The following is a 15909-nucleotide window of genomic DNA, read 5'->3' as shown; positions in this document are numbered from 1 at the left end:
TTTTGTTAAATGAATAAACAGATTTTTAAAAATGTATAAAGCGATATGCTTATTTTCTTACTTCAATTTTTGAGAATTTCATATATAGAGATTGTATTTATATTATTTTCTTCTAACCCTTGGTTTCTCCTATTATCTCTCACATTTATGACTTCTTTCATTATTCTTGTTACAAACACACACACACACACACACACACACATACACACACATGCACACGCACATGCACATGAGCACACACACACAAACATCTGCAGAGTACACTCAATATTTCTCATATGTGTTGGGAACTAAAAAGGGGAGCCCTGGGGAAGTGGGGGACAATTCCCCACACATATGTATACCTACTTAGGAATAACAAATTATGATTGTATAGCCTATTGCAGGCCCCGTTAGAGTCTGATATTATTGAATCTCTTTCCTTCAGCAGTCATGTATTGCCTATAGCTATTCATCTAACGGTGGTGATTGTAGGATTTTCCCAATCCATATTGTTATGGCAGCTGGTGTTATTTTGCATATCTTCTTTGGATATTATTGAGTTTTTTTTTTTGATTGCCAATTCCTTGTTATATGCAAATAATATTACTCACAGCAGGAGTGCTAGTATTCTGTCTTTTAAAACCTTTCTGCCCACTAATCCTTGGTATTGCCTGAGCCTTTGGTGTAGGAATAGTGTTGAGCACGTCATGCTGTGCTGTTCTCTGTATTTCTATCAGTTGTTGATTTATGTGTTAATTTGTATCCTATCTGTCACAAAAGAAGCTTATTTGACAAGATGTGAGAGTTACATTTATCTCTAGACACAAGGATGAGTAGCTAGAATGCAGTTAGAAAATCTACTGTCTTATGAAAATGCTATTAGTAGGTTTTGCTCTAGGGTTCAGGACCTCATTGACCACTGGTAGTTAACTAAGTTTATAGAAGCATCATGAATTCCCTCCAATGTCCTTATTATTCCAAGTTATAATAATCTCTGAAGACTCATCCTAGGACCCAGAAATAAGAAAAAAATGTGTAGAGTTACTCAAACTCAAAAAGCATAAACATTTAAAAAATCTTATAAGATGACTCAAGAGATGGCCCAACAATAAGAACATACATTGTTCTTGCAGATCACCCTTATTTTTTTGTGATTGAGGAAATTATTAACAATTTAGTTCATTATTAATTAATGTAAATGTGGGACTGAGACTAAAATCAACACTTTACTGTTGGGCTAAATATCCATCCCAAACAGATTTTAAATCTAGATATGCTATACATAGTCCATTGTTTATGCTAGCACAGACACTCTTCTCCCCCCTAGCCATTTTCATGTAATCATGAATGAAAACATTGGTGACCAATTAGCTAGATGAACTCCCAAAGACAGTCACCTACTGTTTTGAGAAAAGTAATGTAGCATCCACTGTAACGTGTCAGTTCAGTACTTTAATATATTAGTTCTTTTGAAATTGTTAAACAAATATTTTAAACCATGCTTAGCTATTGTCACCTAAAACTTACTATCAAATCACCACGTTATTCTTCTTGACTTAATGACAGATGAATACACTGGTAGCTGGTATTCTCAATTCTGAAACTGTGAGGTCTCAAAGGGACAAGATACAGATAGAAGAAAGTTTCCTTCTCAGGAGGCTACTCTGCACTAAATATATACCTTATACTTTTACAAGAACACTTGCCACAACAGAAAATGGATTGTTTTGCCTTACTTTGAAATTATCTCAGAATGTTGTTATAACTATGGACAATGATTTATTCATGAAAAAAAAAAACACTTGGTCAGGTACTATGTTTTTTTGAAAAAATGTGATCTATATACTCTTGTTTATTTCTTATTAATCCCTGTTTCTAGGAAACTTAAGAAAATTTGACACTGTTTTAATACCATCTTACCATAAATATTAATAGGTGGGATTTGAAACCCCCACATTGATTTCAGAAATATTAAGATTTTGTGAAGTGATTATGGGATGTATGATCTCCAAAAGCATCAAGAAGAGTATTTTGCCATTGGTGACCTGGCCGAAAGGACTTGCTCTCAATGATTCTGAACCACGGTGTTACATAGTGTTCATGAAATAAGGGATTTCTTACAAACACTGAGAGGTAATTATAATTACCAGAAATTTCCAGATAAGCTACAATTTATTATTAATTATTTAGACACACAGCATGTATACACACACACACATGTGAGAAAGAGAGAGAGAGAGAGAGAGAGAGAGAGAGAGAGAGAGAGAGAGAGAGAGAGAGAAAAGAAAATTGTGATTTTGAAATTAAGGAACTGAAGGTGATATTGAAGAAGGAAAAGATACAATATTAGAGAATACATGCTATGCAGGCTGGTGCATTCCTGATGCTATGAAACTTAGTGACACAGTATATTAAAAGTAACTGGCATTTGGAAGGAAAGTCAGAGAAGTTGACTGTGACACAATTAACTTTCATATGATTTTGAAATAAGCAAATTTAAAAGATGAAAATGATCTGATTTTCATTTTATTTATCTAGATTGACTCTTTGTAAAGCTCTGATTCATGCATTTTGGCTTAGAAAGTGTATTTTTTTAATAGAGATTTAATTTTACTACATTGGATATGCTTGATAGTCAATTATTATACTATTAATATTGAGACCAAAATGAGTTAGTTTAGTATAAATTGGTGATTATTACAATTCTACTAAAGATTAACAAGTTCCAAAGTAAACAATATATGATAAAATAAGCGGGGAGTTTTAGTTTTTGGTATAACATAATATTTACAGCCTTAAAAATATGAAATAGAAAATTTCTAGAAGAATTTAATGCATTCATTAAATACTAATTGATTTTTATTGATTTGATGATAGAAAAATCTTCATACATTTGACCTTTCTCATCCTATTCTTGCCTTATCTTTGGATGGTTATAGACTGCATAATATAATACCACATTAGCAATTTTGATTATGTACAATTGTGCAAGTATGGAGACTGCACAGGGAGAAGCCCTGGAATAATCAATGCCAAGATTAATCAATAGATTAGTGCAAATATAAAATATTTTCATATAATTACTTGTACATTTATAACCCTTATGCTGTTATTTTGTTATATAAAATGTGTTTATAATTTTTTTCTTAGCTCATAGAATCTTCCCAAGCAAGTTCAGGTCTTCTGTAATCAATCTTCCCTTTTCCATTCTAGGACTTTAGTTACCTATGTTTCTTTTGTAGTTTACCTGCTGACTTTTTTCAGCTGGAAAATGGACATTTCTTTTTGCCACGATTATGACATTTTCTAATTTAGATAGAGGATGATGAACTGACATCTGTTATAGAAAACAGGATTTGACATTGTAGAGATATTTGATGAAGTGTGGCAAAGCAATTGAAATTGGGATAGTTCAAGAGGAGGCAGAGAAAGTAAAGAGGAAGATGTGAGAAGAAGCAAAGATAGGAAGGAAGAAAAAAGTAAATGAAAGTGGAAGGAAAGAGAATTGAAAGGTATGAAAATGTAGAGGACATTTTCTATATTCCGAATTGGCTGGAATATTTTATATTTATATTTCATTTAACATACAGGGAACATATTTCTCTTCTAAAAGTTATTAAAAGTCATGGCTTTTCAGTCCATGGCCTCTGAGAGTCAGCAGAAATATTATAGACATGCTAGAGATGAAGGGCTCATCTGATTCTGTAACACAGCACATAGTCTCAGAGAACAAGGATCTTCTAATTCAGAAGTAAATTGACACTTGCCCAGTCCAAGTCTTTATATGAGTCTTGTTTGAACTATACTCCATACTGACGTCCAGACTTCAGCTTTTCACAGGCTATTTGAAAAACTGAAATTTAATGTTAATCAGTGTATTCTCCATCTAAGTCACATTTTAGCCCAAATGAACTAAACTATAGATTTTATTTTTCTGATAACTAGGCCTCCCAATTCACGATAATAGGTATTTTTAGGTTTTAAATGATCTTATACAGGATTCAGAAAGTTTGAAATTTGTGATCAGAGAATATTTCTTTCCAATATTCATGACCTTTTCATGATGACTGAATGCTTACCCTATCACAGATGGCCAAACATCTTACAATTTACTAGCTTTTCAGCACATATACAATCAACTATTGTCATTTTGAAACAATGTTGTAAATTTTATCAGAACTAGTATCACTATTTCTATTTTTATAAGTAACTTACATATTTATCCACTCATTAATCATATAATTATTGGGGTTCATTAATGGCCTAATCTTCTAATATTTTTGGTTCATATAGAACATTATATGTTGTATAGCTCCTGATGATTCTTATATTTTAAATTCACATTTAATTCAGATATACAGTATTGAACTGATTATAGTTCCTCATTCAGATAACATTCATATTAATGCATCTATCATAACTATTTATTTAATGAGTATCTTAATGCACTTTTATGCTTAGCTTCCTTCTTACCTTTTGCCTGACCTGACTTTATTACTTTTCTCTTAAAATTTTTTTGTCATTGCAGTCATAGTTTTATCATGTCCATACAAAGTATATTTTGTATTGCTTTTCATCTTCTAAGAACTATCTCAAAATCCACTTTGAACACTTTAATTACTATATTTTACTAAATTGTTCTATATTTTATATAGCTGTATTTATCTTTTATTTATGTTTATATTAATATTTATTTATATTCATTTGTGTTTCTGAACAGGATGCGATTGTTTTTCAATAGCCATTACATTAGCATACATTTCTTCTTATGCACTTATATAATGTTTATGTTAATTATATTATAATAATTCCATGTAAATAAATGGGAATAAAGTTTCTAAGACACAGAATGTACAAATGTTGTAGAGACTATTATATCCAAAAGCCAAGGTCATTTCCAAAAGGTTCAATCATTTCTATCAGAAGAATTTAAGAACTCCTTCTAATTAATATTCTCTGTTATTCCAAGAATCTCATTCTTTATGTTCACTTCAGAATAAATTGGAACTGAACTAAATGGAGAAAATAAACCAGTCTGAAGTATCTGAATTCATTATTCTTGGGCTTTGTGACTCTTGGGAGCTCCAGGCTTTTTTCTTAGTGATCTTTTCTTCACTTTATTTAATCACCATTTTTGGCAACATATTCATTGTAGTCATAATTATCAATGACCTTCATCTCCATACTCCTATGTACTTCCTGTTGGCCAACCTCTCGTTCATTGACTTCTGTCTCTCCTCAGTAACTACACCTAAGATGATCATAGACTTCCTTAAGGAAAAAAAGACGATCTCTTTTGGAGGGTGCATGTGTCAGATTTTCTTTGGACACTTCTTTGGAGGGGGTGAGATGGTACTGCTTGTATCAATGGCTTATGACCGTTATGTAGCTATCTGTAAGCCACTACATTACTCCAGCATTATGAGCAGACATACGTGTATTGGATTAGTGATGGCATCATGGATGATTGGCTTTGTGCATTCAATAAGCCAACTGGTTATAATTGTAAATCTGCCCTTCTGTGGATCCAGAGTTTTGGACAGTTTTTTCTGCGATATTCCATTGGTCATCAAGCTAGCTTGCTTGGACATCTATGTTCTAGAAATTTTGATAAATGCTGACAGTGGTGTGCTAGCAGCCATATGCTTTGTTCTGTTGCTGGTGTCCTATTTTCATATCCTGACTACTGTCTGCCTTCACTCTAAGGATGGGGCATCCAAAGCTCTCTCTACTTGTACTGCTCACATCACAGTGGTGGTATTATTTTTTGGGCCCTGCATCTTCATCTACCTGTGGCCAGTCAGCATAACCTGGGTGGACAAGTTTCTTGCTGTGTTTTATGCAGTTATCACACCTCTCCTGAATCCAGCCATTTATACTTTAAGAAACAAAGAGATTAAAATTGCTATGAAGAGATTACAATGCTAGCAAATGAGTTTCATGGATATTTTAGGATTTTACATTATTAGAATGTTAACTTGTATGTTCCTAAACTAATCAAACTTTTTCTTTTACTCTAGACTACAAATATTCTCCAACTGATGAAACTTATATGTACTGCTTGTTAAAAGATCTGTGTCTCTTCAAGTTTACCGATTTTATTCATCATTGTATAAAAATAAATTTCTGTCTATATAATAATTCTAATCTTTAAAATTATGATTTTAATTATCCCAAGTTACTGACAGGTTAATGACAAATTACTCATACCTATTGTAGTTGGAGCTGCTACTTGCTACTTCAGCCCTCATTATCCCTCCATAAAATCAATTATCAAAGCATGTGACCATTCTCTAAATTTTCCACTAATCCTAACGTTATCTTGCTTCGAGTGTTTTTGGAGTCTACAGTATGTCTCTTTCGTGTGGTTGTGACTGGAGAATGTCCTTTGTCATTTTTGAAATAGTCTCTTTTGATGTTGAAGTCTCCTTGCAATCTTAAGTGTTAAAATGGTAGAATCTCCACTAGGCCATTCTATTTACTTGCTAGTAACAAAAAATATCCCATGCTAAAGTGGCCAGGACTAAGGGGAAGGCCACCCAGAGACCCACTCTTGAGCGTCCTAATTATCTATATAAAGCTTTAAAATGATATTTTCTATAAAGGCTTAAAAAGAGCTCAGCACAGAAAATGTCATTAGCATAATAATGTCATAATATTTACAAAGTCTTAACCCAGTGCCAATTAAAGAGTATAACTCAAATCTAATGCCCAGAACAGATGTGTGGCTCATAATCACCTATAATTCCAATTCTAGGAGATCTGACAACTCTGGACTATATGAACACCTGCACTCACACTTGCATATATACATTTATAGTTGCACACACACACACACACACACACACACAAAATAAAATAAAATAAAATAAAATAAAATAAAATAAAATAAAATATGAAACAGAACCAATGGCTAACAGTATTGAGCTTCTGCCCCCTGTTCCAAGGAGAGGTAACCTCAGATCAGTCCAGTATTGTGCTTTCTGCAGGCCAGAGGGCTCTAGTCCTTGATAACATTATATTGACCCAGAGGCTTCTGGTTTCATCCACGGAGCTTGCTAAGAGATGTAATAGGCTTTCTGTGCTAGATTACTCTGAAGGTGATTCACTCTCCAACTGAATTTCTGAACCCATCTCAAATCCTGAGTAGACCACTGATTTTTTTTTTCCCTCCAGACAGGAATGTAGTCAGCTGCCAATACCATGGAAACAATTGTATTCTCAACCAATTGTACTCATCCCCTCTTGGGCAGTAATACTTGATTGCTAGTTGCAGGAGTTATAGATATATCAGTTGAGAATGGTTTTTACAACGCTGTGTTCTGATTAGTTCTTTTCCATACTGGTCTCCATCTGTTGCAAAGGGGTGTGTTCTTAATTAAAGCTAAAAACTACACTTTCTGTGGATAGAAGGATAAATATTTAAAAATAATTAGGGATTATGCTGATTTAACAAAGCAGTAGTTTTATGTTCTTCTCCAAGATCCACAACTTTGCAAACCCTGGGCAGTTTTCTAGGTTACTAATACAAGGCATGATTTCCCCCTTGTTGAGTGCACTTTAACTCCAGTTAGAGAGCTATTGGTTAATACTGAGTTATGTACACCACTATTGTGAGAGGATTATTATGCAGTGCTGGTTATTGTGATTCATACACTAGTATTATTGGTTATTGCCATTCTTTGGAAGCTTACATAATTTTGGGCCTTCTGGTAAAAGGAGAACTAGTCTTCAGGGAGAATATTTTCAGATCAGTTCCAGATTAGGTCCTCTTGGTTCTGTGTCTGAAGTGCATGGTGACTTCATCAATAGGATGATGACCTTCCACTTTTGTGTGTGAGGGTGAAACAGCCAAATATAACAATAATGACATAGAATTTGAAAGTCTCCCTTGCAACCTTGACCTCCAACTCAAAGAGGACTTCTCACTGCTGGAGTTGGAATTTTTATTAGACCATCTATGGCTTGTGGCATAGCCTAAAATTATTTTTAATGTCTTTCAGCTTTCATATTTCCTATTGTAGTGTCATCATTTTATGGTTGATCATATGAAGTCATTAATTTTAATTTTCTAGCTGTTTTAATCTTTTTATCTTTTATGTTTTTATGTATATATGACTCTATTTAGAATGAATGCGTATATTTATATTATTACGTGTGTGTGTGTGTGTGTGTGTGTGTGTGTGTGTGTGTTCTTCCTCAAGAATACATCAATGTGTATCATTGGTGGCTATAAGATGATAGGTTGATATCAGGAGGCTTTTTGAATTGGTGTTCTTCTTATACATTGAGACGGAATATTTCACTGGAACCCTGAATCTCACCTTCTGGGACAGCCTAGGCAGCCACCATGTCCAAAGAATCTCTTGTCTCTCCCTCTTAGATGGGATTATAGAATGGGTCACTCATCATTTGCATAAATCCTGGGAATAGAACTCAAGTCCTCACACTTATAAAGCTAGATCATTACCCAGTGATTCATCTCCTTACCTTTGTCATTAGATTTCAGAAAAACGACAGTTTTCTTAGGATCTAACTATTCTTTTACAGATATTTTAAAATATGTGCCTATGCTCTTATCTTTAGTACTTGAAATAATGCTTGCATTTTATCTTCAGTTCTAATGTTAATTTACACAGAGAACACCGTATTTCATATTATTTTAATTAACTTTCCTTATGGTCTAGATCATTTATATCTCTATAGCATAACTTACATTTTAAAGCCTGCTTTCAAATCTATTATCCTTTGTATTGTTCCAGGTTTGAAAATACATATTTCATGGTTTTTCCCCAATTTTATAAAAAAAGCATTTGTTTTTATCAATTGCCAATTGAAATTTGTTATGTTTTAAAATCAGCTTTAAAGTTTTCTGTTTTTAAAAATATAAAGAAATATTATTATTGTTTGTTTTTTGATCTTATATTCTCATTATGCTAACTCTAACAATTGAGTTATCTGTTTACTACCTATATTTACTCTTCCTCATTAATTATAATGCACACATCCCTGTTTGTTCTTCTGTTTCATGATTATTTTACAATTCTACACATATTTGTAGGAGAATAATAGATATCTAATTTATATTATGACTGAAACCATTACTGTTCTCTACAGTGTTTCATATAGACTGGCTTAAAGGGTGATAATGCTTATCTGATTAGCATTGACCTAATTTCATTCTGAATTTTAGTTTTTATGTGACTTAGTATAGCAATATACTTCTTCATGGTTTCTGCTCATTATGTAAGTGTCACCTTGCCTTTTAATTATATTTAATTTTTTTCTTTCAATTTAGTCCAGACTAGCTTAATACACATATTTACTCCAAGATTGATTGCTATAGCTTCACATTTCTCACTCTTCTACTTTCTGAATTCTTTCAAGTTTTTGTTCTAACTTATGTTTTTCTTGTTTACATGAATGATTATATAGCTGTAAAACACTTTTCAAAAGAAGAAAACAGTTTGCCAGTGGGTATGTAGAAAAAGTTTACTACTACTAATTACAAGAAATGGACTATTACCTACAATGAGACATCATCACACACTTGAAATTAAACACCTTGAGGTTTTAATTATTAAAACCTCAGGAGACTGAAATCAATGAGAAGAAAGCAGATAGAAAATGCCACCTGCCTCAAAAACTAGAACTAGACAAATTAGATTTAAAATTCTGACATATCTTCAAAGAAAAAGTAACTCCATTTTCATGTGAATTATTTCATAACTCAAAAGACTGCTAATGAATTGTTTATAAACCCAGGACCACCATTCCCCCCACCCAATCCAGATAAAGATACAATCATGATGACAAATGAAAATCACAGACAATGTCTCAAATGAACACAAATGAATAATTACTAAATAGTTAAAAATAAAATTCAAGAACATATAAAAGAGATTATTCATCATGATGAAGATGAATTACTTCAGAGATATAAATATGGCTCACTATACATAAGTCAAGACCTATTATAAATCACATAGACCTGGAGATAAAAATACAGAAAATACTTGAGAAAATATAACACCACTATATGAAGACAAAAATAAATCTGAAAATGTTAGGAATAGAGGAAACATACCTCAATATATTAAAGACTACATATGTCAAACTTGTAGCCAACATTATAGTAGAGGAAAATATAAAGATCACGATCAAGAGAAAGGTATCTACTAACTTCACTATTGTTGAGAATTGTGCTTGAAGTCTTAGCTAAATCAATATGACAAGAGAACAAAATTGTACATGTGTGTGTGTATGTGTGTGTATATATGAAAGTAATGACACTGTTCTCAGAAATAGAATATATATGCATATATGTATATATGTATATTTTATACACTTATGAATGAAATGACATTATTCACAGAAAAAGAATACTGGTTTAAAATTTTTATAGAATCACGTAAGATGCTCAAAGCAATGTGAGGATAAACAATGTTGGATGAGGGTTTATCCACCAGATTTCATATTACAGAGTTATAGTAATGAAAACAGCAGGGAAGTGGTAGAGAAAACAGATAATCTTTACATGGGACAAAATAAAGACACAAATGTACATATAATTATGTATTTGTAATACATAATATATATATATATATATATAATTATATATAAATGTACATAGTGCTTGATAAAAATACCCAAACTACAAATTTGAAACTATGTAACATCTTTAATTAATGATCCAGGGACTTTAGATATATCTATCAATCTCCACAACAATCAACTCCAAGTGGATCAAAGATGGCAATGTTGGCATGTTTTACTATTAGGAATTAAAACTGTTTTAGATTCTGTTTCATTACATTTAGAATGACTAACATCCATAAAAGACATAACAAAAATTCTGTGAAAGATTTGGAGAACGGTAACCTTTATTGTTGTTGAGGTTGTAAACAGTTCCATAAACCATGGAAAGCATTGTGGAGATTCCTCAAAAAATACAGAAATAAGACTTGCATCTCTACAATTTCTGATCATGCTCCTGAAAGATTCTTTAGAGATCATTGCTCAACCATGTTTATTTTTATTTTAATTAAAATAATCAAGGAAAGGAATCAGCCTAAATATACATCTACTGGTGAATAAAAATTTAAAATTCGTCATGTATACAGTATGGGAATTTACTACTATAAAAATAAAGCTATGAAATTTGTGTGAATATTAGTAGAATTGGAAATATTATACTAAATGAAGAAATTCAGTCTTGAAAAGGAAATTATCACATTCCCCTTCACAGGTACATCATAGTTTCTAAACTTTAGATTTATGTGGGTATGATTGTGCTAAGAGACTAGAAGACTAGCAACAGGCCCTTAAAAAAGACACTCTAACAGTCAGGGGGGCATGACATGCATCTGATATTGATGTGTTAAAGGAATAACTGTGAGTAAAATGATTTAAAGAGCAAGGAAGGGCAGAGTTTATAGGAAGAAGTGGGAATGGAGAGAGGGCCAGCCAAACTACTCTGAAAAACTCATACTTTAATCAAAAGTAAAGTGAAAAAATAACATCCTGATAGATTGTAAACTTTGTGAGTGTTTAAAGCTGTTTAGCAAAATCTTTTTTTATTTCTTTTTTAATAAGATATTTACTTTACATTTCAAATGTTGTTCCTGTACCTGGTTTCCCCATCTGAAAACCCCGTATCCCCTCACCCCTCCCCTTGCTTACCAACCCACCCACAGCCAATTTCTGGCCCTGGCATTCCAGTACACTGGGGCCTAGAGCCTTTACAGGACCCAGGGCCTCAACTCCCATTGATGACTGCCTAGGCCATCTTCTGCTACATATGCAGCTGGAGCCATGAGTCCCTCCATGTGTACTCTTTGGTGAGTGATTTAGTCCCTGGGAACTCTGGGGAGTACTGGTTAGTTCATATTGTTGTTTCTCCTATAGGGCTGCTAACCCCTTAAGCTCCTTGGGAAATTTCTCTAGCACCTTCATTGGGGACCCTGTGCTCAGTCCAATGTATGGCTTCGAGGATTCACCTCTGTATTTGTCAGTCACTGGCAGAAGATCCAATTCACAAACCACATGAAACTCAAGATGAAGAAAGACCAAAGTATGGATACTTCGATCCTTCTTAGAAGGGGGAACAAAATACCCATGGAAGGAGTTGCAGAGACAAAGTGTTGAGCAGAGACTGAAGGAAAGACCATCCAAAGACTGCCCCACCTGGGGATCCATCCCATTTACGATCACCAAACCCAGATACTTTTGTGGAGACCAACAAGTGCTTACTGTCAGAAGCCTGTTATGTAAATCTTAAGGTATTGATAGAAAATTCCAGTGCCAGGTGGAAGTTATTTCTTATGATTTATTGAACAGGAAGTCTTCCTAAGCTCCCCAAACAATACAGGCAATTGTCAATATAGTTGGTTTGCCACTTTACCTAGACAGCAAAAATGGCTGAAGATACCATATACCTCTAAGGACATACAGAAATTCATCTTGGGCTGGTTGAAAATTTTCTTACAATAGTGACAAGTTTGTCATGGGAGAAACCAGTCACTTTCTGACTGTTTTTAATGCTTGATAGGCAAGACAGAATTCATATTTATTTCTTTAACCCTGATCAACATACCATGTTTAGGGAAGATTTTAAGTCTTACTGGTGAAGCAACTGATATTGTAAATTGTCATGATATGCTTTTCATGTTTACTTTCAAATAATTATGCTTTTGTTATATAAAACAATACATACTTTATGCTTATATCAGAGAAGATATTTTTGCAATGAACAATGGTGAAGCACAGATGCATAGCTGGTAAAATACTGACAAGAAATGAATGTGATTGAAGAACGATAATTGGGAATAAAGATCATAGCATGTCCTTTGGGAACCAGGGATCATATAGAACAAGGAGTCTGAATGTAAGAAATGATAAAAGGTAGAGGTATGTGTAATGTTGACTTCTGAGCATGACAGGACTGTTGCATTGGAAATCACAACAGCTATGACTATTTTCATAAGTTCTCCACTGGACTGGGCCTATCAGAGGCCCTTCTTAAAATGGTCACTGCTTCCTGAGGATTTATAGCATGGCAAGATCAGATAAGGAAAGGAGAAATATTTTCTTCAGATGTATAGCCATTGGCTAAATGCTCATACTCCTGTAAACAACCTAATAAAATGCATTGGGTCACAAGAGAAGTTATGAATGCAGAAATGCTTATTGGGAAGATGCATGAGATTAGATGGTGAAGTAGTTTAGCAAGAGATTATAGAAGGTGCTGAATATAGATAAATACCTTATGCACATGTATTAAAATGAAAACTCATTAATACATGTATGTACTATACAGCAATATAACATTAAAATAATATAAGTAAGATGATAGAAAGAAGTAAACTATTCTATAATATTAGCAGGAATGTTAATCATTATAACCTTAATAGAAAGCATTATGGAGGTTTCTCAGAAATCTAATAAATGAAACCATCATATAATTTGGCAATCACTTTTCTGATAATATTTGATATTTACATCCACAAATCATTTAGATTCACATGTTTTATGGCAGTTTAATCACGGTGTACATGATGCGAAAACATTGTAAGTATATATTGATTGCTGAATAAAGAAGTTGTTCATTGGAGCTAGAGAGATAACTTAGTGGTTAAGAGCATTTGTTCTTATAGGAAAAATAGGTTACATTTCTAGTAACTATTGTGGGGCTTTTGTGTATTCTGTTTAGTAATAAAGACATGGAGACATCTATATAGTTTAAGGTTGTTGACCTTTTGTTTCAGTCTAACTTAACCTAACTTCCCTGAGACTGAATACCCACCTTATGTCTGTATCTCTTTACCTCCCTGCTTTATTTACACCCATGCTTCTGTCTTCTCTTGCCTGGTTGATCTGATCTTTCCCCAGCATAGCCGCAAGCTCTTTATTTCTCCCAAAGCCACATTTAAGTCTAAACTAACAAGTACCAGGTCAAGGTTAGATACACTTCTTTGGGTTGCCCTTTGGCCTGTATGAATGTTAGTAACCTCCCCCATGGCAGTTAGCTTTTTAATATGATAATCTCAGAGAATAATCTCTTGGGCAGGTGAGGAAAGACAAGAATTTACATTTAGAAAACTGGTAATAGGGTATTGAAATAAAATACCAAATATTCTGCTTTCATTAAGCTCTCTGCTGGCACAGACATGAACAATTGAAAATACAGGGACACACCTTCATACAATGTGGGGGAAGGCCATCCCAACAGGTAATATATACTTGCTTATAACCATCCAAAGCCCCAGTTTCAGAGGACTCTGGCATCCACAGTCACTGCATGCATGCAATGAATGGGGTAGACAAAATACTGGCAAAATGGATAATACATAAAATAAAAATAAGTTAATCTTTAAAATTAGTTGATTTCTATAAAAGGCATTCTTTTTACCTATTTTACAGCATCATAGATAAATCTTGAGAGGATTATATAACTTAAAAAATCAGACATACAAAGAAAAACACAGTTATGTAAGGATGTTTACTATTTGAGCACATGGAACACATGCTAAGTAACATATGTGCAGGCTTATTCAGGACATTTTCCTAAAATTCAGGAACTGATAACTCAGTTTTCTCATTGCCACCTTCATGTCTTTGTTTCGTAGTGTGTAAATGGCAGGGTTCAGGATGGGTGTAATCATGAAGTCCAGGATGGCAAGGAACTTATCCACTGGCACAGTAGGAAAAGGCCACATGTACACAAAGATGCATGGTCCAAAGAATAAAACTACCACAGAGATATGAGCAGAAAGTGTCGAGAGGGCCTTGGACAAATCTCCTGATGAATGTTTCCTTACAGTAAACAGTATAACAATGTAGGAGATTATCAATAAGAAGAAGGTGCCAATAGAAATGATGCCACTGTTGGCAGCAACCATGAACTCCATTCTGTAGTTGTCTATGCAGGCCAGTTTGATAAATCTAGGAAGATCACAGTAAAAACTATCTATTTTATTAGGACCACAAAAACTCAAATGGACAACAAAACCTAATTGGGCCACTGAATGTAAAAAGCCAATAATCCAAGCCCCAGATAGAAGCAACAGGCACATCCGTGGACTCATGATGGTTAAATAGTGGAGGGGTTTGCATATGGCCACATATCTGTCCCAGGCCATGGCTACCAGCAATACCATCTCAGATGCCCCAAGAACATGAAGAACAAATATCTGGAAGACACAACCCTGGAATGAGATGGTATTGTGCCCAGAAGACAGATCATAAATCATCTTGGGTACAGTTAAGGTAGAAAGATATAAATCAATAAATGAGAGGTTTCCCAAAAGAAAGTACATAGGGGAATGTAAATGTGGGTCAAAGGCTAGTGTAAAGACAACAAGGGTATTGCCCAGCACGATGGCCACATAAAATACCACAGAGAAGACAAGAAAGAAATGCTGTATTTCTTTAGATGATGAAAGTCCCAGAAACACAAATTCAGACACTTTGGTGTAATTTATTTCATTCATTAACCTTGGTTCTATTTCCTGTAATAAACAGCAAAAAATTATAAAGGAATATACCAAAATTTCAAAAGAAATAGGTGCCTACAATAATGAAAAGTCTTCACCCTCATTTAGCACAGCCCTCAGAAAACATGGATTTGCCCATTCATTTAACAAGGGTTCAATAACTGGGCAGATAACATGGAGAACTGTGAGTACAAGATAATTTGTGCCAGGTACATGCCATATGCAGTAAACACAGTCTCTTCATTCACTGTTCTGTCTAGATATGAAGCTCACTTGTCTTGAAGTTCAAATTAATTTTTCTTTGTAGTTATGCATGGAGGCTTTAAGGCATTGAATTATAGTTAACACTAAACATCCAATAACATTATGTGGTTCATTATGTTAGTTGGGTAGACAGGAATCTTATATGGTAGTTGCGTGGATAGGAATCAGG

The 15909-nt window shown here is 33.8% G+C and overlaps 2 protein-coding genes across 3 annotated transcripts; one reads left to right on the top strand and one right to left on the bottom strand.

The window, feature by feature from the left end:
• Positions 1–4977: 4977 nt before the first annotated feature.
• LOC110318695 (olfactory receptor 4K3-like) lies at positions 4978–11928 on the top strand. 2 transcript variants are annotated; one of them, XM_021193910.1, is made up of 2 exons: positions 4999–5899; positions 11909–11928. In XM_021193910.1, the coding sequence occupies exons 1-2, from the start codon at positions 4999–5001 to the stop codon at positions 11926–11928; spliced, it is 921 nt and encodes a 306-aa protein (XP_021049569.1). The 2 variants fall into 2 exon arrangements, with proteins under 2 accessions (XP_021049571.1, XP_021049569.1); XM_021193912.1 differs by lacking the exon at positions 11909–11928 and having other exon boundaries at positions 4978–5931.
• Positions 11929–14534: 2606 nt separating this feature from the next.
• LOC110318724 (olfactory receptor 4F15-like) lies at positions 14535–15473 on the bottom strand. Its single transcript, XM_021193958.1, has one exon. It carries the CDS (start codon positions 15471–15473, stop codon positions 14535–14537), a length of 939 nt encoding a protein of 312 aa, XP_021049617.1.
• Positions 15474–15909: the final 436 nt, after the last annotated feature.

The sequence above is a fragment of the Mus pahari genome, chromosome 3 (assembly GCF_900095145.1).
Source record: "Mus pahari chromosome 3, PAHARI_EIJ_v1.1, whole genome shotgun sequence".
NCBI lineage: Eukaryota > Metazoa > Chordata > Mammalia > Rodentia > Muridae > Mus > Mus pahari.
This window is presented reverse-complemented; position numbering and strand designations above follow the sequence as displayed.